The sequence below is a fragment of the Cherax quadricarinatus genome, chromosome 84 (genome assembly GCF_038502225.1).
Source record: "Cherax quadricarinatus isolate ZL_2023a chromosome 84, ASM3850222v1, whole genome shotgun sequence".
In the NCBI taxonomy this organism is placed as follows: domain Eukaryota; kingdom Metazoa; phylum Arthropoda; class Malacostraca; order Decapoda; family Parastacidae; genus Cherax; species Cherax quadricarinatus.
In genome coordinates, this window is record NC_091375.1 from 13672785 (window position 1) to 13697056 (window position 24272).

Genomic DNA, 24272 nt, shown 5'->3' on the forward strand with positions numbered 1-24272 from the left:
ATAGTAACGAAATAGATAACATTTTAACCAATATTTTATAATATATAAACCTCACATAGTAATCTTTACAGAGGATAAACTTTGATTTGAATAAATCTGCCTAAGTCTGCCCGAAATGCCTAGCCATTCTAGGTGTTCTAGTGATACACTCTGTAATTATTATTTTACTACATGTAAACCACACAATAACCAAATTCTATAAACTCAGCATTGTAATCCTTATAGAGAATAAACTTTTGAATTTTGAATTTGAATTTGAATTGTTGTGGGTGAAGGAGACACAGTTGGTGGAAGACATTGTTGTGGAGGAGAAAATTTGTGACAAGGCCAGACGGGGATCTCAAGAAAATGCCTGGAACTAGTGCTGATGTTAGTGAATTTACTGCCAGGAGAGGCTTAGTCAACGGATTTAAGAAGTGTAATGGTATATATAGTGTTGTAAGGCATAATGAGGCTGCAAGTGATGAGCAACATGTGGCTGGAGGTTATGTAGAGGCTTTTAAGGAGTATATAGATACTGAAGAATTGCAACCCCATCAAGTGTTTAATTGTGGCGAAACTGGTCTTTATTGGAAGAAAATGCCAAAGAGGACCTACATTACGCAGGAGGAAGAGGCACTGCCAGGACATAGGCCTATGAAGGATAGGCTTACTCTTTTGTTGTGTGGTAATGCTAGTGGAGATTTTAAAATAAATCCTTTAGTGGTATATCACACTGAATATCCCAGATTCTTCAAGAAACATAATGTTGTCAACACGCTTTTGAAAATGACGTGGAAGCCTGAGACTAAGGCAAGACTCACGGATCTGATTTTCCTTGATTGGTTCTATGCAGTGTTTGCTCCCACTGTGAAAAAATACCTCCTGGAGAAGAGATTGCCACTGAAGTGCCTCCTGATAACGGACATTACTCCTGGTCGTTATCCAGGCTTGGAAGAACGAATTGTGGAGGAGTATAGTTTTATTAAATTGAAATTCTTGCCTCCTAACACCACTCGTCTCCTCCAGCCTATGGACCAGCAGATTATTTCTAACTTTAGAAAACTCTACACCAAAGCAATGTTTCAGAGGTGCTTTGATGTGACCTTTGACACTCAGATGACCCTGAGAGAGTTCTGGAGGGATCACTTCACTATCTTCAATTGCATAGGTCTTATAGATAAGGCTTGGCAGGGAGTGACTTCCAGGACGATGAACAATGCTTGGAGAAAATTGTGGCCAGAATGTGTCCTCGACGAGGGTTTTGAAGGGCTTGAGGCCGACGCTGATGACCCTATGTCTATTGTGGAGTCTATTGTGTCTTTGGGGATGTCCATGGGGTTGGAGATGAGTGGCCAGGATGTGGAAGAGTTGGTGGAGGAGCACAAGGAAGAGTTAACCAAGGAAGATCATCTGGAACGGCTACGAACCACAACTGAAGAACTTACTCCAGAGGAGGAGGAAGAGAGAGGGAGGAAGTTGCCTTCTTCAGCGATAAAGGACATGTTTGCAGTGTGGAATGAGTTGCAAACTTTCGTGAAAAAATATCACCCTGACCAAGCTGATACAAGTCGTATCTGCGACATGTTCACTGACAATCCTATGGACCATCTTAGGCATATCTTAAAGATACGCGAGGAAGAGAGGACTTGGGAAAAATTTTTAGTGCAACGGAGGTCCAGTGCTAGTAAAAGACAAAGAAGGAAAGTAACCTCGGATAGGACTTTGATATCTAAAGTCCTAATGGAAGGGGATATCCCTTCCAAACAATAAGCTCTCCTCTCTCTCCCCTCCTCGCCTTCTTCCGTACGCCAACAGCAGTCTTCAATAAAGGTATGTAATGGTAATTTAAATGTTTATTTATCTATTTCATTAGTGCTTTATATTTATTTCTCGTTTTCGGTATGTAAAACTATAGTTAGTTTAAAAAATGTATTTTTTGTTAATATTTTTGGGTGTCTGGAACGGATTAATTGTATTTACAGTATTTCTTATTGGAAATATTACTTTGTTTTTTTTTTGTACGTTTCACATGAAAATCAGTGCGTCATCAAGGACTGTCTGTCTTATTTCCATTGGGGTCCTTCAATCTTGTCCTCCAGGATGCAACTCACACCAATCGACTAACATCCAGGTACCTATTTGCTTGCTAAGTGAACAGACAACAGGTGTAAGGAACACACCCAATTTTTCAACCTGTGCCGGGAATTGAACCACAGACACTCAGTGTGTGAAGCGAGAACATTGCCAACCAGGCCAAGGGACACCCAGGGCTCAGGAGGGTCATGCTCTACGAACTTCACACCTGCATTATAGGGTATAGACCCCCTTAATAGACCCCTTAAGGGTGTAGACCACAGAAATAGAGGAATGTTATTTTTTGTATAGTTGATATTTATGTAACTTACATTTAGTTGATTTCTTCTTTTTAATGCTCATGTATTTGATTTATTCACTGTATGTTATTCATATTGTATCTATCCTTATTGTAATTTATTTTTATGCATTTGATTTATTCTATCTCATTATAAATAATCATGCATCTAATAGGCTTCTGAAAATAAAGAATTTTGAGGACCCCAATAGGAGTAAGACGCTTTGTTTCATTTTCTTTGTGTTATCTTAGAAAATTTACACATATGTTACTAAGTAAGACTGTTATCATCCAAAAATATTTTAAAATTGTACTTGGTTGGTAGTGTACTCAGCTCATACACTGAAGTCCATGGTTCGATTCTCGGTATGTGGTGGAAACATTGGCTGTGTTTCCTTAAGATATCTGCTGTCCCTGTTCACCTAGCAGTAAATAGATACCTGGGTGTGGGTCGCATCCTGGTTACAAAATTAACCTAATTTGCCCTGAAATGTTCTGCATAACCAGGGGGCTTTCTAGGGAGTATGTCATTGATATTAGTTTAGGTCAGTATAAGTTGTATCATGTATTTGTAGAAATAAAGATTGCTTTTATTATACTAAGGAAGGTGCTTGATGCCCATGATGGGCTCTTGTTCCAAAGGATTGGACTTGTCATTACGACACCTGGTTGATCATGCCCTGATCCACCGCGATTCCTGGTAGTCATGGACTGAGCTGCAGGAGCATTGACCCCCGGAGCACCCTCCAGGTATTCCTTGCAGGGAGTTGCTTTGAGGCCATTCAAGGGTTCTTATTCCAGGGAATCAAAGCTAGTCTTCATTTCCTTTAATCAAACCTGATTACCTCCAATTTCCCAGGTGCTATATGACCCCTATGGGTCACCTCCCCATATATACAGTAATAATAATGCTTCCACATAAATATTATACATAGTACTTATTCTGGGGAAGGGGCTCAAAGGGCCCCAATGCAAATAAGCCAGATATAGTGGCTCATTTCCCAGGCACTATTTGACCCTTATGGGGTTAATACTTCTTCAATATATAATAATACTAATTATTGGGTTATCCTAGGTTACTAATTCTCTGGCTTAATTATCCAAATAAAATTTGTGAAAATTACTCAGATACCTGGAGGTTACCTGGAGGTTATTCCGGGGATCAACGCCCCCGCGGCCCGGTCCATGACCAGGCCTCCCGATGGATCAGGGCCTGATCAACTAGGCTGTTACTGCTGGCCGCACGCAGTCCAACGTACGAGCCACAGCCCGGCTGATCCGGCACTGACTTTAGGTATCTGTCCAGCTCTCTCTTGAAGGCAGCCAGGGGTTTATTGGCAATTCCCCTAATGCTTGATGGGAGGCTGTTGAACAGTTTTGGGCCCTGGACACTTATGGTGTTTTCCCTTAGTGTACCAATGGCGCCCCTACTTTTTATTGGGGGCATTTTGCATCGCCTGCCCAGTCTTTTACTTTCGTAGGGAGTGATTTTTCTGTGCAGATTTGGGACCATTCCTTCCAAGATTTTCCAAGTGTAGATTACAGTGGACCCCCGCATAACGATTACCTCCGAATGCGACCAATTATGTAAGTGTATTTATGTAAGTGCATTTGTATGTGTATGTTTGGGGGTCTGAAATGGACTAATCTACTTCACAATATTTCTTATGGGAACAAATTCGGTCAGTACTGACACCTGAACATACTTCTGGAGTGAAAAAATATCGTTAACCGGGGGTCCACTGTATGATATACTCAGATACATTTCTCATTTTTTCTCCATGGATAAACATTCTTTCGAAAGATGATTTATCTTACCATGTACCTTTTTTCCTCGTCTCTTCTGTAGTTCACCTCCACCTTTCATAGACCCATCAATCGACAGGTCTAGTCACAAATATCTGAATACTGTACATTCACCTCATCCATACTCCCTCGAAACTGATTTGCGATTTCTCATTGCCTACATTTTTGTTACTCTCATCATTTTACTCTTTTCTGTACTCACATTTTATTTACTATAATTGTACAATTTTTTTTTTTAAATTGATATAATTTTGTCATAAAAAAATTCCTTGATTTTGCAGAAATATAAAACGTAATTATTGATTGCATCCTCCTTTTCATATTTAGAGTTTCTTCAAAATACACATGTCGTGTACATCACCTGAATTGTGATATGTCCACACACTTCTGGCAGGACAGCCATTGAATGAATATTTGCAACTTTGTTTCCTCTTTGGGTCACTGTTGGAAAAATGGCAGATGCGATTAAAAAAATTATGGTACTGTGTATTATATCAGGAAACTAATTGCAGTTTGTTTTATGAAGAAACTTTATTTTTTTTTCAGAGAGTTTAAATCCGGTCAGCATAATGAAGCTTCAACAGTACGAGGAAGTTATACAAGTCATCAATTCTAAGCCTGCAGGAAACATAGTAGCAACTCTTGTTAATAAGTTTGAGGGGTGAGTATTGTTACTGGTGGTTGACACATCATGCAAGTTGAGTTTCCTTTACAGGTGATATATCTTGTGTATTTGTGTGCAAGGAGCTTGGGCTTCCAGCAAGCATGTGTGAGCATATTAGATAGGAGTGAGTGGAGGCAAATGGATTTTATGACTTGACGTACTGTTGGAGTGTGAGCAAAGTAATATTTGTGAAGGGATTCAGGGAAACCAGTTAACTGGACTTGAGTCTTGGAGGTGGGAAGTACAGTACAGTGCCTGCACTCTGAAGGAGGGGTGGAGATAGGTTGCAGTTATTTTTTTTTAACTGTAGTGTAGGCATGCCTCTGGCAAGACAGTGATGGAGTTGGAACGGCTGGGTTTGATTGGTGTCATTGGGTACTGGAGTAGAGTCTTAGATAGCTTTGGGTAGGGGTGGTTTTGATAAGGACTTGCCTTGTATGGGCCAGTAGGCCTTCTGCAGTATTCCTCCATTCTTATGAATGATGATGATGAAAGCATTTCTTCTTTTTTTGGGTTACCCTACCCTACGAAATGTACATTGCAAATCAAATTTGTGAAACTAATTTTTTGTTAGGAGGATGAACAGAGAAATAGTGAATCTGTAGCAAAATCTCTGACTATGTCATATGTTACAGACCTTGAGAAGCACTTCAGAAAAAGTTAATTTAATCATCTTTGGTGTAGAGAATTTGTAGCTATTCACTGTACTTGAAATTCACATGATACATCATATTTATTTAAACAATATATTTCTACTACAAGTACACCTACCATCCGACTTACGACCTGCTCGACTTACGACCACTCGACTTACGACCATGTTTTTTATGCCAAATTTCTGGGAAATAAACTACAGTGGACCCCCGGTTAACGATATTTTTTCATTCCAGAAGTATGTTCAGGTGCCAGTACTGACCGAATTTGTTCCCATAAGGAATATTGTGAAGTAGATTAGTCCATTTCAGACCCCCAAACATACACATACAAACGCACTTACATAAATACACTTACATAATTGGTCGCATTGGGAGGTGATCGTTAAGCGGGGTCCACTGTATTTGTGTTGTACACAGTGTTTATCCTAAACCTTACAGTATAAAATACAGTACTAACAACATAAAAAGTAAAGTAAAACATGAAATACCAAAATAAAACAATAAAATAAAGTCATTACAAAAATGTTTTGTTGATATTCAGTAGTAAAGTTCGACTTACGACCGGTTTCTCGGAACCGAACTCGGTCGTAAGTGTACATGCACAAGGTATACAAGTCTAGCTGACATCAGTGACATACTGTACTACTATATAGACATCCCCTTGTTATGCAGAGCATTTCAGGCAGATTAGGTCAATTTTTGTCCCAATTGCAACCCACACCAGTTGACTAAGACCCAGGTACCCATTTTACTGTTGGGTGAACAGGGTCAACAGGTGTAAGGAAACATGCCCACCTTTGCCGGGAATCAAACCCGAATCCTCAGCGTGTGTAGCGAGAACTTTGCCAACTAGGCTACAAGCCACCTAAGATTGTTTATACATCATATTTATTTGTTTGTGTCATATTACACATTATATTTATTTGTTTTACATTTAGTTTTAAATGCATATGTATGTACTAAATGCCTTCAATTAATATTTTCTATATCTTACTGTGGTATATGTACTACTAAGTTATACCTTTTACATGTTCTGTATTTTTTGTAATGACTGGTTCCTTGTTGCATATTTTTTCTATTATTAAACATATATCTGTATTTACTTACTTTTTTTACAGAATTGAGAGGACAACATTAAACAGCATTTGGGCTCAGGAGATGCAAAAAAAGGTGAAAAAGAACTTTCATCGTATTCATGCCCAAGATAAAGCCAGCGAAATATATAGCAAGTAAGTCTGCTTCTTGCCATTTTAACACTTAAATATTGTTCTTATATATGTATATTTGGTCAAACAAGCAGAGCTACCCTAAAACAGATCTTTTTGAAAAACTTTATTCATTGATGTGTAGGCCTGGTCATGGACTGGGCCATGGGGGCATTGACTCCTGGAACACCCTCTAGGTATACTCCAGGTAGTGTGAATATTATGCAGAGGGTTTGGAGTGTAGAAATTGAAAGATGAGTTCTTGAAGTGGTTTGAGCATTTAGAGAGGATAGAGCAGAATAGGATGACTGCAGAATATAAATCTGGGATAGAGGGAAGGAGGGATAAGGGTTGTCCCAGGGAGGATTGCAGGGAGAGGGTAAACGAGTGTATGGGTTCTAGGAGCTTGAACATTCAATAGGTTTGTATGAGCATATTATATGAGAGTGGGAGTAAGCAATTCATAAGACCTGACCTCCTGTTGGAGTGTGAACAGGGCAACTTTTATGAAGGTCAATAAATATGTTTCCTCTTTTGGGCTACTTCACCTTGGTGGGAGATGACCAGTGTGGTAAATTTTTTTTTTTTCAACGCATTGGCTATCTCCCACCGAAGCAGGGTGACCCAAAAAAAGAATGATTGCAGGTTCTATCCCCGCTCGTGGTATGGTAAGAATGAAACACTTTCACCTTTATTCAACACTTTCAACTTCATTCACACATAATCAGTCTTTGAAGAGGTGCCCAGATATGACAGTTTAAATATCACTCCAAACAGCCAGTATCCCAAACCCCTCCTTTAAAGTGCAGGCATTGTACTTTCCACCTCCAGGACTCAACTCTGGCTAACCAGTTTCCCTGAATCCCTTCACAAAATATTACCCTGCTCACACTCCAACAGCTCGTCAGATCCCAAAAACCATTTGTCTCTACTTACTCCTGTCTAAATCTTAGTTATGATAAAAAAATCTTAATACTAAAGAAGTCAAATAATAGGAGAGTGCTCTTTTTATTTTTTAGTACAACATAAATCCTATAGATTTTATTGGAAAATAATAATGTAGCTTCTATTTATCTCATAGTAACAAAATTTACAATGTGATTTTTCTAAAGCCTGAGCCAGTTTTATATGACATCCTCAGTATTTTGGATAATGACTTTTCAGTTACTTATCATGCGTAGAGTCAAGAGATCCCCCTGGTATCCTGGTGAAGATGGCTCTAGCAATGGACTACTCACCTGCTATGTTGGCCAAACTGATCCTAGAGCAGTACCTCATTGCCAACTGCCCTCACATTATAGGTAAGTTACCCTCCTTAACATCTTTGATGGGTACAAACTGGTCTAATTTATTTGTTGAAAGTTGTAAAAAAATACAAACAAGTTGATAAGTAAGACACATGTGCGTATGTGATAAATATAAAGATACCCAACTGTTGCACATGTGTCTTATTCATCAGTAAAGATACCCAACTGTTGCACATGTTATCTTATTCATCAGTAAAAATACCCAACTGTTGCACATGTTATCTTATTCATCAGTAAAGATACCCAACTGTTGCACATGTGTCTTATTCATCAGTAAAGATACCCAACTGTTGCATATGTTATCTTATTCATCAGTAAAGATACCCAACTGTTGCACATGTTATCTTATTCATCAGTAAAGATACCCAACTGTTGCACAAGTCTTATTCATCAGTAAAGATACCCAACTGTTGCACATGTGTCTTATTCATCAGTAAAGATACCCAACTGTTGCACATGTTATCTTATTCATCAGTAAAGATACCCAACTGTTGCACATGTGTCTTATTCATCAGTAAAGATACCCAACTGTTGCACATGTTATCTTATTCATCAGTAAAGATACCCAACTGTTGCACATGTGTCTTATTGAAGAATTGAGACACTTATGCAACACATGGGAATCTTTATTGAAGAAATGTTTTGCCACACAGTGGCTTCATCAGTCCAATACAAAATAGAAATGGGTAAGGAGAGTAGAAGTTTGAGGTAATCAGTCCCTCAACCTGGAATCGATGTGTTCAGTCCATCTCTTGTAGGAAGTGCAGCATAGGGCCAGAGAGGTGGCTTATATACTGCACTCAGATGAGTTGAAGCAGGAGGAGGCAGGATCACAGTGGGACCTGCCACTAGTGTAAGTAGGTCGTCGTCCAAAGGTTGGGCAAGCGTTGAAGTCTTTGTACCAATTCTTCAACTTGTCGGTTTTCAAAACCATTCATCACATCTGTCAGACACTGCAACATCATGGGATCTTGGTACAAAGACTTCAACGCTTGCCCAACCTTTAGACGATGACCTACTTACACAAGTGGCAGGTCCCACTGTGATCCCGCCTCCTCCTGCTTCAACTCATCTGACTGCAGTATATAAGCCACCTCTCTGGCCCTACGCTGCACTTCCTGCAAGAGTGATGGACTGAACATATCGATTCCAGGTTGAGGGACTGATTACCTCGAACTCCTCCTCTCCTTACCCATTTCTACTTTGTATTGGACTGATGAAGCCACTGTGTGGCGAAACGTTTCTTCAATAAAGATTCCCATGTGTTGCATAAGTGTCTCAATTCTTCAACTTGTCGGTTTTCAAAACCATTCATCACATGTCTTATTCATCACTAAAGATACCCAACTGTAGCACATGTGTCTTATTCATCACTAAAGATACCCAACTGTAGCACATGTGTCTTATTCATCACTAAAGATACCCAACTGTAGCACATGTGTCTTATTCATCACTAAAGATACCCAACTATAGCACGTGTCTTATTCATCAATAAAGTTACCCAACTGTTGTACGTGTGTCTTACTCATCAGTGAACATACCCAACTGTTGCATGTGTGTCTTATTCATCACTAAAGATACCTAACTGTTGCACATGTGTCTTATTCATATATAAAGTTATCCAACTGTTGCATGTGTATCTTACTCATCAATAAATATACCCAACTGTTGCACATGTTATCTTATTCATCAATAAAGATACCCAACTGTTGCACATGTATCCTATTCATCAATAAAGATACCCAACTGTTGCACATGTATCTTATTCATCAATAAAGATACCCAACTGTTGCACATGTATCCTATTCATCAATAAAGATACCCAACTGTTGCACATGTATCTTACACATTAACTTATTTATGATTATATTAGGCCAAAAAATATATTTTCAGAGATTTATCATTTGTTGCTAATTTTAAAAATTTCATTTTCAGTGAGCAAGTCGCAAGTTAACCGCCTACTGCGAGATACAACGATGATAGAGGACAGAGACCTTAGCATTGAAGTATATCTGGTAAGTGTTTAAAATGTGTCTTTTCAGCAATAGTGATGCAAATCATAGTGTTATATTAAACTTGAAAAGCTTTGGTTTTATATATCTGTAAAGTGCTGGTAATTGATACAGCAATAGAAGCTTTGTTTGTCCATCTACTTTATTTCCACCTTTTAACTTAAGACTTTTGGATATACAGTGGATCCCCGCTGTTCGGCGGCCGCGACTTTCGTGAAATCCGACTTTCGGCAAGTTTTTTCGGCAAAATTTAACTTCGTGGTTCGACGACCTTCTGGTACACGTCTGCCCATCAGCGCTCACACAAAGCCAGTCTCCCAGCACTATTCACACTCAGTGTGCCATTGTTTACCAGCATGTGACCATCACCCCACGGGTTCATACAACACATTTCATAATAATTCATTGTTTTTTGTGCTTGCAACTGCTAAATAAGCCACCATGGACCCAAAGAAAGCTCCTAGTGCAGTCCTTTGGTAAAGAAGGTGAGAAACACGATAGAATTCAAGAAAAAACTCATAGCAAAGTACTAAAGTAGAGGAGGAAGAGAAAGGGGAGAATGTGCCTTCTGCAGTGATTCAGTAATTCAACAATATGTACGATACTAAAGCAGCAGGTATCAATAAAGGCTATAGCTCCAGCCAGCGATAAAGTGTAGAATTAACAGTGTAGCAAGTAAGTTAAGCGAGTAAGCGATAGAAAAACAACATGAGAGTAACTCTCCAATGTTGTTGGATGTGTATAGGACCGCTGAACATACACCGCCCTGCTATCTTCCACCACCCTAAACCTCTGCCAACATCTCCTTCATCAAACTAACTAATTAGACTAACATCTCCTCCAAGGTAAGTGTAAATATAAAAGTGTAAGTATAAAAGTAAATATAAGTGTAACTATAAAAGGACACCAATGGAAATATGTCACTTGAATTTTTTGGGTTATCCTGGGTACTTTACACATATACTGCTATGTATGATAATCTATGTATGTAACTGTATTTGTGTATACCTGAATAAACTTATTTATAAATTAAAATGTAAATATTTCTTATTTATAAATTAAAATGTAAATATTTCTTATTTATAAATTACATACATTGTTTAAGTGTGATGGTGGTGGTGGCAGAAGCCTCCACCGCCACCAACACGGATTCTCTCAGTGGCGGCCCTTAAACCCAGCAACAACACTTACACCATTTACTCCTCTCATATATTATGACATATTTTATTCATTCTAGAGTATATATCATGTTTCTATGTTATTAATATTATTTATAATGTCATATTAGATGAATTGTGATAGATAAATAAGCCGTAGAGATGATGATAGTGTCATATTGAAGCATAATAAACTCGCCTTCCTCTTGCCTCCTACCTACCTCCTACACCAACAAGAATCAATAAAGGTTAAGTGTGATGTTAAATGTTCATTTATCCATTTTATTAGTGCTTTATATTTATTTGCCATTGTTTTTTGTATGTAAATCTATATTTAATCTTTAAAAAAATTATTTTTTGTTAATACTTTTGGCTGTCTGAAACGGATTAATTGGGTTTCCATTATTTCTTATGGGGAAAATAGATTCGCCAATCGTGAATTTCGCCAGTCGGCAGACTCTCTGGAACGGATTAATCATGAAACTTGGGGGTCCACTGTAATTATGATACTGTGAAATGACAGTTGTAGGTAGAAGGTTGGTAGACAGCAACCACCCAGGGAGGTACTACCGTCCTGCCAAATGAGTGTGAAACGAAAGCCTGTAATTGTTTTACGTGATGGTGGGATTGCTGGTGTCCTTTTTTCTGTCTCATAAACATGCAAGATTTCAGGTATGTCTTGCTACTTCTACTTACACTTAGGTCACACTACACATACATGTACAAGCACATATATACACACCCCGCTGGGTTTTCTTCTATTTTCTTTCTAGTTCTTATTCTTGTTTATTTCCTCTTACCTCCATGGGGAAGTGGAACAGAATTCTTCCTCCGTTAGCCGTGCGTGTTGTAAGAGGCAACTAAAATGCCGGGAGCAAGGGGCTAGTAACCTCTTCTCCTGTATATATTACTAAATGTAAAAGGAGAAACTTTCGTTTTTCCTCTAGGGCCACCCCACCTCGGTGGGATACGGCCGGTTTGTCGAAAGAAAGAAAGAAAGAAATGACAGTACATGGGCTCATGTTTGCAGTAATTTCTGAGAAAAATGTAATTATTCATATCACAACATACAGCTGTTGCAAGTGTTTATAAAGATATAAACTCTATATTTATAACATTTTTGAAAATTACCCACAAGAACATTGCTCAATGTGTGTTGCGATATAAAGAATTGCTTGGGGCTGAACTTGACTATTGTAAATGTTGTTTGCAAAGTAAGGGGAACATGCAGCACATTTCCAATGTGATAAACTCTAAAAGTGACAGAGATTAGAGAGTGCATTGGTGAGATGAGTGCATTGTGATGTGAGTGCATTGGTGAGATGAGTTCTGGATTATATCTGAATCATAAGTGATGCTTGAGAATTTCTCTCTCCTGTTGTACTTTGTTACTAAATATGTGAGGTCGAGACACTTTTACAGACAGTAAACTCCTCAAGGGAGTTTCCTTGGATCAAACCTAATTGTTTCCCTTTCCTCACATTGACCAGCCTTAAAGAAAATTCTTTGCACTAACCTTGTATTGAAATTGATTTAGCATTGAAATTCATGCACTGTATTTTTTAAAGAAATTTTCAGACTTTTACTTCTTTCTGATTCTGAAGAAATACAAACGTATAAAATTTCTGTATACTGTATATGACTTTTTCTGAAGGCCATTATAGTTTTGATAAGGACTCTGGCCTGAAATGGTCCACTTTTAGCTTTTTCAGTGCATTTTCTTAACCAGTGTGACAATATTTGTTCATTTCTTTATTACATTTGATAATAAAAAAAAGTTAATCTTAACTGATGCAAGGAATCAGTTCATTATGAACCCTTCAAGCAAAGGGAAGGGGTCTTTTGATCTTAGTTATTGGATCTGTTCTTCTCATAAACCATACCACGGGCAGGATTTGAACCCGCGGTCAGAGAGTCTCAAAACTCCAGACCGTCGCGTTAGCCACTGGGCCAGCTAGCTTCAATAAGATTCGTCCAACTAGGTATATTTCTACACTATAGGAAGGTTAGCATAGGCACCACTGTGTCCACAAATGCATTTGTGGACACAGTGGTGCATATGCTAACCTTCCTATGGTGTAGAAATACACCTAGTTGGACGAATCTTATTGAAGTTAGCTGGCCCAGTGGCTAACGCGACGGTCTGGAGTTTTGAGACTCTCTGACCGTGGGTTCAAATCCCGCCCGTGGTATGGTTTGTTTGCAATTGTGTCATTACGATTTCGTGAGTCCTGTTCTTCTCATCCTTGGTTCAGATCTGAATGTCTTCCATTCTTCCAGGCACAAAATAATGATAACCCATGTGGGGTTTTGCGCTTCCCCTAATAACATAACAATAATAATAATCTGACTATGAAAATATGAGAACATTTTTCTCATTTTTTGCTAGTGTTTGTTGGAGGATGAAGTTTATGGACCTTTTGCTGACAGCATAAAACAGTGAGTACTCTATGAATCTACTTTTTTTTTTTCTTATCATGACTGTACTAAATCACTATTTTTTTACCTACAGTCATATATTTTTAACATTGATGTTGATGTTGTTTCCATGATATTTTAATTGCTTGGTATGTACTACCCAGTGTATTCCTTTATTTTGTGTGCCTAATGTAGATTGTTGCTCTTCCTTGCATACTTAAACACTAGCATCAGTTATACAGCCTCTCCTCACTTAACGATGGAGTTCCATTCCGAATACCACGTCGATAAACGAAGAGCATACAATAATGGTAGTGGATTTATGTCAGCCATCTTTGATATTGCTTTATTGTTACCCTTGCACCATTTATAATATTTTTAGTACAGTATATTTTTAAATGTTTATACAGTAGTGTACTGTATATTGTAATAAACAGAATAGAGGAAATCAGATCTAATATACAAGTACATTATTTAGGTATGCATACTGATCAGAGCCCATCATAAGTCCGAGTCGTCGGTAAACGAGTACATTGCTAAATGAGGAGAGGCTGCATTTAATTCAGGATACAGGAGGGCCCCACTTATACTGCAGGTTAGGTTCTGGGCTACCTCTTTAAAAGGAATCAGTCTTTTTTCACTTTCAAATGCATATAGAAGCCTGATAACATATTTACACTATCGTATAGTAAGTGAGCAGTGGAGCTAGGCCTAAAAAATGCATATTCAGTACACATATTACTTACCTTAAAATATTTTCGTGCTTAGCTTATAGCGAGTGGTGAATATATTTATAATGGGAAGTCTGAATAATTGAAGAATGGGTATAATTGAAAACCGCTGTTTTAGCAAAATGCGGTAAAGCAGGACCCTCTTGTATGTAGTTGCTAGTAATAATTAATAATAATAATAATAGTTTAGCAAGGGGCTAGTAACCTCTTCTCCTGTATGTATTACTAAATGTAAAAGGAGAAACTTTCGTTTTTCCTTTTGGGCCACCCCGCCTCGGTGGGATACAGCCGGTGTGTTGAATGAAAGAAAAGAATAATAGTTTAGTATTATATACAGTACTGTAAGAAAGCTCATGTTACATAAACCTGTTGAATTGTGAGGGAAGAATTGAAGTATGGATATACCCAGGGAAGAAGTGCTGTAGTAGTACATGTATATACAACTTATGTCAACTGTTGCTTTATAATCCTGATGTCTGTTACTAACCAGTGTTTATTAGTCTTGTATTTGAGTACATGAAGTGGCTTGGGATTAAAATTTGTCAAAAGAATGTAACTATGCCAGGTGTAACTCTCTCTTATGCAGTGTATCAGAGAAGATACTTAATTTTTATAGAGTATCCTTGGCTCAGTGTGGGGATTCACAGATAATATATTCTTATACACTGTTCTAGTGCCTTATCATTATTCATTGCACCAAACTGATTCATTTTCATAACCTTTACCAAAACTTTTATTTGTGCTATTTGCAGTTGTTCTTTGTTTTGTGATGTAAAATATTGATATAACTACTATTTAATATCCTGGTGGATTCAGCTTTTCACTAGAAATTTTTTAATTTTTTTTAAAGTCAAGCTATGTTTTGTATGCAGAATTTAATGTGGCTCACTGCTTAACAATGCTTGTGTGTACTTTTCTATCTCATATTTGAATTTTGGTATTCCTTGCTCCGTAGTTCCATAGGTTATGAATACGAGTTCTTTTTGCGCCGAGAGCTCGAAAAGCTAAACATTAGCTACCAGAATGAGGATGACCTTCGGTTAAGAGGGTACGACAAGACACCAGACATCAAATTGGACATTCCTATTGGTAAGTAATGGGTGTTTTTTTTCCACATGTAGTGTCAGGTTAATGATAATTACCAATACAGTAGGACCCCCATATCGAAGACCTATCTCTGATACCCAAAACTGCAGATAGTAACGAACCATGCATTTAAGTAATTTTTTGTTTACATACATATAAAGTTTAATTGATAAATTACGCATAATAAGTCAAGAATTAGCACTTTCTCACTGAAGGGAAGTGCTTCACAACTTGTCTTAGGCTTTGAAGAACTGTCACCATCACAACTTTGCACTTTGATGTTATTATTAAATAAAATTAAGGGTTATTTTCAGGCCAGGGTACACTGTGGATAACTGAAACTGGACCGTGGATGTGGCAGTCCTGTCAATGATGTATTTTTTTTGCTTGAACAAGCCAGCCATATCCCACCTAGGCAGGTTGACCTAAAAAGAAAAATGAAAGTTTTTCTTTTTAAATTTAATTTATACAGGAGAAGAGGTTACTAACCCCTTGCTCCCAGCATTTTAGTTGCCTCTTATGACATGCATGGAGAAGTATATGAAGTACAGTAGAACCCCTGTATCCACAGATTCAGTATCCGCAGTTTCAATTATCCACAGTTTACTGTGGCCCAAAAATACCTCTTAATTTTACATAATAATGGTCCCAAAGCACAAAAGTAGATAAGCTGGGAGTTCTTCAAAGCCTAAGAGAAGCTGTGAAGTGCTTCCCATCAGTGAAAAAGTGATAATTCTCCACTTATTGTGCATAAGTTATTAATTTAGCTTTTTAATAGGTATGTATAGGGCTTATATATAGTATAGGGTTTGCTACTAAATGCGGTTTCGGTATCTACAGCAGGTCTTTGAAACATATCCCTCGCAGATATGGAGGTCCTACTGTATAGTCATATATTCTATATAGGCACTGTAAAGGTGATTAATGTGTTTTAATAATTTTATTTTTAATCAAGATTATGATTGATAAAGCACATGGCAACAGTAGCTTGTTTGTATGGCAGTGTATTATTATTCATAAATTTCTTTATATCTAGGGAAAGATAATAAATGACAAAGGGTCTCACTTAAATACAGTATAATGAAAAATGCTTTGTATCTATTTTGACTTCAAAATGTATATGATATATTGTATAGGTTTAGGAATAAATGGTTTCAGAGAAAATGAACAGTACCATTCACAAGCAGTGGGATTCTTGTCCTCAGCATGACCACTAGAACACTTAGAATTCAGATAGCATGGCTGGAACAATTCACAACTGACTCATAAAATTGTGCATAACACTAGGCAGTATTTAAATCTGTCCTGGACATAATCCAGTCTGGTCATGATGTTGGGCCATATGGACTGAAATGTCATCTAGTTACATTTCCAATTTGTGAATTGTGGAAAGTCTACTAGAGTGGGTATCAAACATTCATTTATTACTGTTCTACTAACCTAGACACAAAAATATGTGACTTGGCAAATCTTTCTTTCTTCTTTCAACAAACCAGCCGTATCCCACCGAGGCAGGGTGGCCCAAAAAGAATAACGAAAGTTTCTCTTTTTAAATTTAGTAATTTATACAGGAGAAGGGGTTACTAGCCCCTTGCTCCTGCCATACTTGGCAAATAGGTTATTATTAAATTTTTAATCATCATTAACCCTTTGAGGGCCGACAGACCCTCTCCGAGACTCTTTCTCAGGGTCGGCCAAATTTAAAAAAAAAAAAAAAAATTCTTATGAAAAGATAGAGAATCTTTTCCCGATCATAATAACACCAAAAATATGAAATTTGATGGAAAACTTACGGAATTATGCTCTCGTGAAGTTAGCGGTCTTGGCGATGTTTACGGATTGGCAATTTTGCCCAATTTGAGCCCCATTTTCGGCCAGTTCCACTGTACTAGTCGACAAAAAACATGAATATTTCGCTAGAACTCCATTTTTTCTATTGAATGAGTGCAAGAAACCACCCATTCACCAATTTCAACTATTCAGTACAGTGGTCAGAATTTAGCAATTTTGCCAATTTCACACAAATTTCAAAAGATGCCAATTTCCGAATAGGGTCCAGAACAAACAAGAAATACATTCCTGGCACTAAAATGACATTTCCTCTGTTCATTAGTCACGTCTCAAGGCCCCTCTTACATTCTTTTGCTTTCCACTTTGAATTTTTATTCTCACAAAAAATAGAAGATTTACTGTTATGCAGAGTACTGCATTAGTGTAAAAAATGGTATGAATCATATTGGCGCACTTGCAAAAGAATATTAGACTCACCAGTTGACGTGTATTGGACGCTTGGCATGATTTGTTTACTTTTGAACTTTGGTAAAAATCGAACATTTCTGCTACTTTGAGCTCAATTTCAAGGTACTTTTCATTGTAAAACCAGTCAAAATCATCTCAATTTCTATGATATGCCTTCCATTCTATAAAATGAGACCAAGAAAACTAGAATACAACAATAAATACCATACGAAAATACAGTGCAAAGTCGCTGTTTTATTCCAAAAAAACGGTCAGTTTTTTTTTTCTCATTATGCACTGTGTGCTGCAGGATTTTTTTTATACCATGCACACTGACCACATAGACCCATTCTTTCATATGGAGGCCTACCAGCTTTCTCCCACTAGATTTGAGGGCGCTAGAATTTAGGCATACTAGTACGTCAAAAACCCTGGGTCATAAGCCGTAATTGTACGTCCGAAACCCTCAAAGGGTTAAAATATATTTTGGCTTAAGATTTTGTTCAGGAAAATCCTTGCACCATTGGAATCCTTAAATCTTGTTCCCCAGGATGACTAACACCAAGGTACCTACTTACTGCTAGGTGAACAGAGACAGTAGGTGTAAAGAAGCATGCCCTTTGTTTCTACCCTTGCTGGAGCATTGAAACACAGACACTCAGTGTGTTGCTACCAGGCCATGGGACAGTCTTTGTGTTTGTAATTTCCTGTTTGAGTTTGCTTGGATCAAGTTCCTTAACTTTTGACCAGTAGATGTGAAATAGTATAGCATACTTATTATAGAATCCCTGTATGGGTCTGTGTCCTCTTTGTCATATAAAAACTGACTTTTAACTCATTCACTTTCATATTGATTCATGTAATTAAGGCCAATGTTACAAAGAGCTGTGTCTTAATCATAGCACCCTCAGATATGCTGGGATCAGAAAATTTTAGCCTTAACATGAGAAAATGAATTAAAAAAAAATCCTACTCCCATACAGTGCATGATGGGAATAGTGAGCTCAGACATTGTTTGGGTTAAAGTAGGAACTTTGAGGCATTTTCTGTTTCTTGGTGCCATTTAATAGACTGAAAGACATACCAGTGAAATGGATATGATTTTGATCAGTTTCAAACCAGAAGTTCCCTGAGATAGGCCTCAGTTTAGTGGAAATGTTAAATTTTTTTCTCCATGGGGAAGTGGAACAGAATTCTTCCTCCGTAAGCCATGCGTGTCGTAAGAGGTGACTAAAATGCCGGGAGCAAGGGGCTAGTAACCCCTTCTCCTGTATATATTACTAAATTTAAAAGAAGAAACTATTTTTTTTTCTTTTGGGCCACCCCACCTCAGTGGGATATGGCTGGTAAGTTGAAAGAAAGGTGGTTCAATTTTTTGCAGTTTTCCTGAGGATGGATAGGGAACTCCAACCTGTGACCCCCCTCAGCCTGTTTAGTGGTTTTTTACCAGGTCTGCTTCAGTTATTTGGATAACTTAAACCTGGGTAAAAACTTCATTTTTTGTGATAATGGATTCAAAATTGAGGGCAAGTGTTATATAGGAAAGGCCTGGGAATGTGATCAGTAAACAGAGGGAAGGTTGTTTTAGCCACTGGAGTGCTGACTGTTTATTTTGGATTCAGTTTTTAAATTGGAATTTGTTGAATTTTGTGTAAAATTGGCCAAATTATTTAATTCTGGGCATTTTATAAAGTAATTCTGAGAGTGGAATAACAGTTTCTTGTGCTCAGTCAATAAAGGGAAGGATATTAGAAAAATAACCAAGTGCAATCGGCCTAAAACAGACCGAAATCTCAGTCATTTAAGTGCTCTCCAATCTCCAGTTTCGCACCTGCATAATTCCAAACATTTGTCATCAAATTTTTTACTTTTGTTGTCATTACCTCTGCTATTTCGGATGATAAAATTGTTATTTTTTAAAAAATTTATGAAACTGAAAGGTTAATGATGATAGAAAATTTTGGTGCTTCCTGAAAAATATATTTTTAATGTAGCAGTATATAATTGATTCTTCCTTTACACCAGCTGTTGATGGGAAAGTTGTGAACTGGATAGAGAGTAAGGCATCTTTTGGCGATGAGGAGAGTCACCGTACATACCTGAAGGACCAGTTCTGGAGTTACTGGAACAGGTATATGTCTTTTTTTTTTTTTTATCTTGGTAGTGACACATTAAGAAAGATATCTCAGATAAATAATCAGTTTCAAGTTAAAAGGCTTATTTATGTACATTCATGAGAGATATACAGTAGTGCTGTATCTCTTTAGTGTTTTCACTTTAACTCTTTGGTTGTTTCGGTTGTATATATACATCTTACGAGCCAATGTGTTTGACTTATGTATACTCAAAAATTCTAGCGGCAGAAAGCCGGTAGGCCCACATGTGAGAGAATGGGTCTGTGTGGTCAATATAAAAAACATTCCTGTAGCAAGCAATGCATAATGAGAAAAAAAAACTCTGACCGTGTTTTTGGATTAAAACGCCGATTCTGAGGTGTATTTTCGTATGGTTTTTATGGAGCTCAAAGTAGGGGAAATGTTTGATTTTTGCTATAGTTCAAGAGTAAACAAATGATGTCATTGTCCAATAAATGTCCAACTAGCCATTGTGATATGCAGTCATGAAATTATTTATACAATTATTACAATATTGCAGTAGTCTGCATAACAGTAAATCTTCTAGTTTTTGTTTGAATAAAAATTCAAAATGGAAAGCAAGAGTAATATCAGAGGAGCCTGGAGACGTAACTGATGAACAAGGAAAATGTTATTTTAGAGCCAGGAATGTCTCCATTGTTCATTCTGGACCCTATTTTGAAATTGTCATATTTTGTACTTTGCATAAAATTGACCAAATTGCAAATTTCTGACCAATTTATTGGGTAGTTTCTTGTACACAGTCGATAGAACGAATAGAGTTCTAAAGAAATACCTATGAGTTTGGTCGACTGGAACAATGGAATTAGCCGAAAATAGGGCTCAAAGTGGGCGAAATCACCGATGTCGCTAACTTCGCGAGAGCGTAATTCCGTAAGTTTTCCATCAAATTTTGTACTTTTGGTGTCATTACCATCAGGAAAAGATTCTATCATTTCATAAGAAATTTTTTTTTTTTTCAAATATTTTGCGACATGACTCACGAAATCGTAATGACACAATTGCAACGGTCTGGAGTTTTGAGACTATGACCGCGGGTTCAAATCCCGCCCGTGGTATGGTTTATTTTGCGACACCAGGAGACACCTCAGGATTTGGGGTTGTGACAGTCAAAGGGTTAAATATAATTTTGAATGAGAAGGCAGTAAATTTTATTTAACAGGGTTCAGAAAGACGGAACAAAATTCGCTGGGTCAGCTGATTTGGACACAGTCGACAAAATCCATTGTTTACAAAATTGTCCAGAATTATTCCGTTCATCTCAAAACAATCTCATCTCTGTCCACCAGTCACCATTACTGGCCACCCACTCCTCCCTTTTACTTCGTTAAATCGAAGGTTGACTGTATTACTATACTATATTAAGTGTCAGAAACTTCAGAAATTAAGTTTGTTTCTCACTGTCCCTGGTACAGAAAAATATAATATTTGTACCTTGTAGCAGGTAAGTGGTAAAAAAGGCGTACAGCAAAGAAGACTTGTGTAAGTACGACTTTTCACGTACACAAAGGTTTATGTACCTGATAAAGCTTCACGCAAGTGAAACGTTGTATTAACAGAGGTTCCTTTTGCTGTATAATATCTCTTTATCAATATTTGTTATGAAAGATACTATGGTAATTGAATAACTTTTTAACTTAGTTTAAGAAAGGGCACTTTTTTGCATGTACTTCTGGACACTGTTGTTTCAAACTCATAATGCAAGTATTGTCCTGTGTATAATTAAAAATAATTTTCTTACCCTGGGAAAGTCATTGTTTATGAAAATATAACTGTCTATACAATAAACATTCAGTCATTTCCTTCAAATTCTGTAATACTTTACTAATTATATATAATTAGCAAAATCTTAACAATGTATTATGTATCTTAATTCAGTACTAAAACCATTTACAGATATGGTTATGAGGAATTAATAAAAAATCTTGTAAATATATTTTTATTAATGTACAGTAATTAGGTAAAGAGATTTACATTAGACATTTCATTCAAGGTTTGGTCCTGGCTTAGTGATCTACTGGTTTGGATTCATTGAGGAGTTAGATGAATATAGAGACAAGGGAATCATGCTGCGAGATTCTTTCCCTTCCAACATAGTTTTCATGGACCCTCTATCAATAGCTTAAAGTAAGTCAAGACTTATGTGGCTATTTATAATAGATGGCATTAGCACATAACCTACATGTGCCATAACTGTAGCATCGTATAATTCAGTCTGATGTGATTTCGTATTGTGTTAAATAATAGGTTATTAAAGATAAATGATAGTGCAATTGTATTGAGTGTGTAATAATATTTCTGCTATTCTAAATATTCTGTTCATTCTTACAGCATCCTGTGGAAACAAAATACTCATTTTCATATAATGGAATCGAGTGAGTGATTCACACAGACACATCTGCATAAAACATTTAAAGTTGAATTACAGGACTAATTTGAATCTGGTCTGGAGAAGTTCCATGTAGGTGTCAGGATGTAGAAACATTGCTAGTGTTAATTTGTTTCCTAAATATTATTTTTTTTTATTTACTGTGCAGACGAAAGTGAGGTTTACCTCTTCCTCATAATTTAGTCCATCCAAAGTGTCGAGTGTCTTATCAAGACTGATGCATATATTCTCTTTTTTAATTTGGCACATTGACAGAAACTTCCCTATTACAAGGCTGTAATTGTATTATATTCATAGGGAAACACTAAACCAGTGAGGGTAATACAGTGGTGGAGGTATAATTGATCCAAGGAGAGGGGCTCAGATTCCTAAGCCAACACCGATATCAGTGCATTTCCTTTCAAAGGGTGGGTTGTAATAATTACTAGAGAAGTAACATAAGACACTATATTAGATTAGGAGGCAGTAAGAGTGTAAAATCAATATAAAATTTGAACTATATGATTAAGCCTCTTTTTAAGTTGGTGACACACTTGACATTATTTCTAAAGCACTGGCTATCTCCCACCAAGGCAGAAAAAAAAAAAAAAAGTTTTTCTTTGATAATTTTAAAATATATTTACTGACATGTATGGTAGTAATTTAATCAAGTTTACTTTTATGGGTTACCAAGGAGTAGGAATAATAATGTGATCGGGGAAGGCATTATCTCTCAAGGTGTGTGGTTTACAGGTGCTAGATTGTTGGAATACAAGAGGCACCTTAGAATTAATATAGTCAATTGTTTTTGGAAAAGTAAATAAATCAATAAAGATGTTTAACTTTATTAGCTTAAATTCAAGTACAAATTAAATCTTGCAGATCTTGTTAAATATAAAGTGAAGAAGTAAATACATTTTAAACCTGAATTAATAAAATCATGAAAGGCCACATTATATTGTTTATATGCCTAAAGGTGTGACATTTATGGAAGCAAGATATGTACCCTGTATTTTTTTGCAGCAGGTTTGTTTCGACTTGACTGGTTAACACTTCATGTTTTAAGTACCTTCAGTGTGCTAAAACTTCATAGCACATAGTATATTATCAATCAAAGAAGAGGCTGCAGTGTCTGTGTGAACAAGACTAATACTTGCTTGTGCAAAACTTTTTGTATAGGAAGTCATTCATATTAAAAGCCAAGCACAGAAGAATTTCAATATTCACATCCTGAACATTCTAATAACCTAACAATTAGTTAGCTCATTTCCCTATGAATTGTCCCAAGAATTAACCTGACTATTGATTGATCTTATTCACAGTTCAAGCATTAACATGTGAATAATGCACCTTTTTCATACAAATGTTAATATTATTTAAGTGACTTGGTTAGTGTTCGTTTTGCAACCAAAAGACCCTTGGTTTTATCTCCTAAGCAAGGAAAAACAAATGAATAACAAAAAGGCACAATACCGTGGACGTTTCGCCATCCAGTGGCTGGCTGGATGGCGAAACGTCTACGATGGGGATGCCCGGGTGTTGTGCATTTGTCTTAATTTCATCTTGTCGGTATTATATACAATTCTTGTACTACTACTACCTCCACCTCTTCCTGCCTATATATAGCCATCCTGCTCCACCTCTTAGTGTGACTTTGTCAATGGTCCAAGTCGGACTGAAACGTCGTCGTAAGCTTCTCTCTTTTAAAAACAAATGAATAATTTTCATTTTGCCTGTAGTTGATAAAGACAAACATTTGAAACCTTAAAATATTTTACCTAGGCCACAAGCTATTTGAAATTGATAGATATTGCCTGGAGGTATAGTACCACAATAAGAAAAGTGTAACCATAAGAATTTAATATTGAGGTGCACTTCATATGCCCTACTGATCCATGTTGGGTAAATCTTGAGTTGTAGTGGCATCATTAGTTTGTTGAGTGATGTGTGGTTCACCATATGTTTTAACCAACTCTTACTATTAAGGGTTTGGTTAATTGAAAGCTTCCTTGATTTTGTCATTATGATAAGCATGGTTTCATATTATATATTCATCATCTTTTATGACTATTATTGTATTAGAAAATGAAGTGATTGTGAGAGTTCCTGTGCTGA

The 24272-nt window shown here is 37.0% G+C and overlaps 1 protein-coding gene across 6 annotated transcripts in view; it reads left to right on the plus strand.

Annotated features, from left to right (window-relative positions):
- The first annotated feature begins 254 nt into the window (after positions 1 to 254).
- The window catches only part of LOC128704317 (CDAN1-interacting nuclease 1), a 30509-nt gene continuing 6491 nt past the window's right edge, over positions 255 to 24272 (plus strand). The window contains exons 1-10 of one of the 6 annotated variants that reach the window (XM_053799473.2): positions 277 to 424; positions 4706 to 4820; positions 6598 to 6708; positions 7849 to 7985; positions 9927 to 10006; positions 13550 to 13599; positions 15265 to 15398; positions 19659 to 19764; positions 21783 to 21916; positions 22121 to 23655. In XM_053799473.2, the coding sequence (XP_053655448.1) occupies positions 349 to 424; positions 4706 to 4820; positions 6598 to 6708; positions 7849 to 7985; positions 9927 to 10006; positions 13550 to 13599; positions 15265 to 15398; positions 19659 to 19764; positions 21783 to 21915 (942 nt within the window). In that variant the 5' untranslated portion in view covers positions 277 to 348 and the 3' untranslated portion in view covers position 21916; positions 22121 to 23655. Of the gene's footprint in view, positions 1813 to 2045; positions 2114 to 4705; positions 4821 to 6597; positions 6709 to 7848; positions 7986 to 9926; positions 10007 to 13549; positions 13600 to 15264; positions 15399 to 19658; positions 19765 to 21782; positions 21917 to 22120; positions 23656 to 24272 lie in introns of those variants that run through there. The other 5 variants (XM_053799475.2, XM_053799474.2, XM_053799476.2 and 2 more) reach the window with 5 other exon arrangements.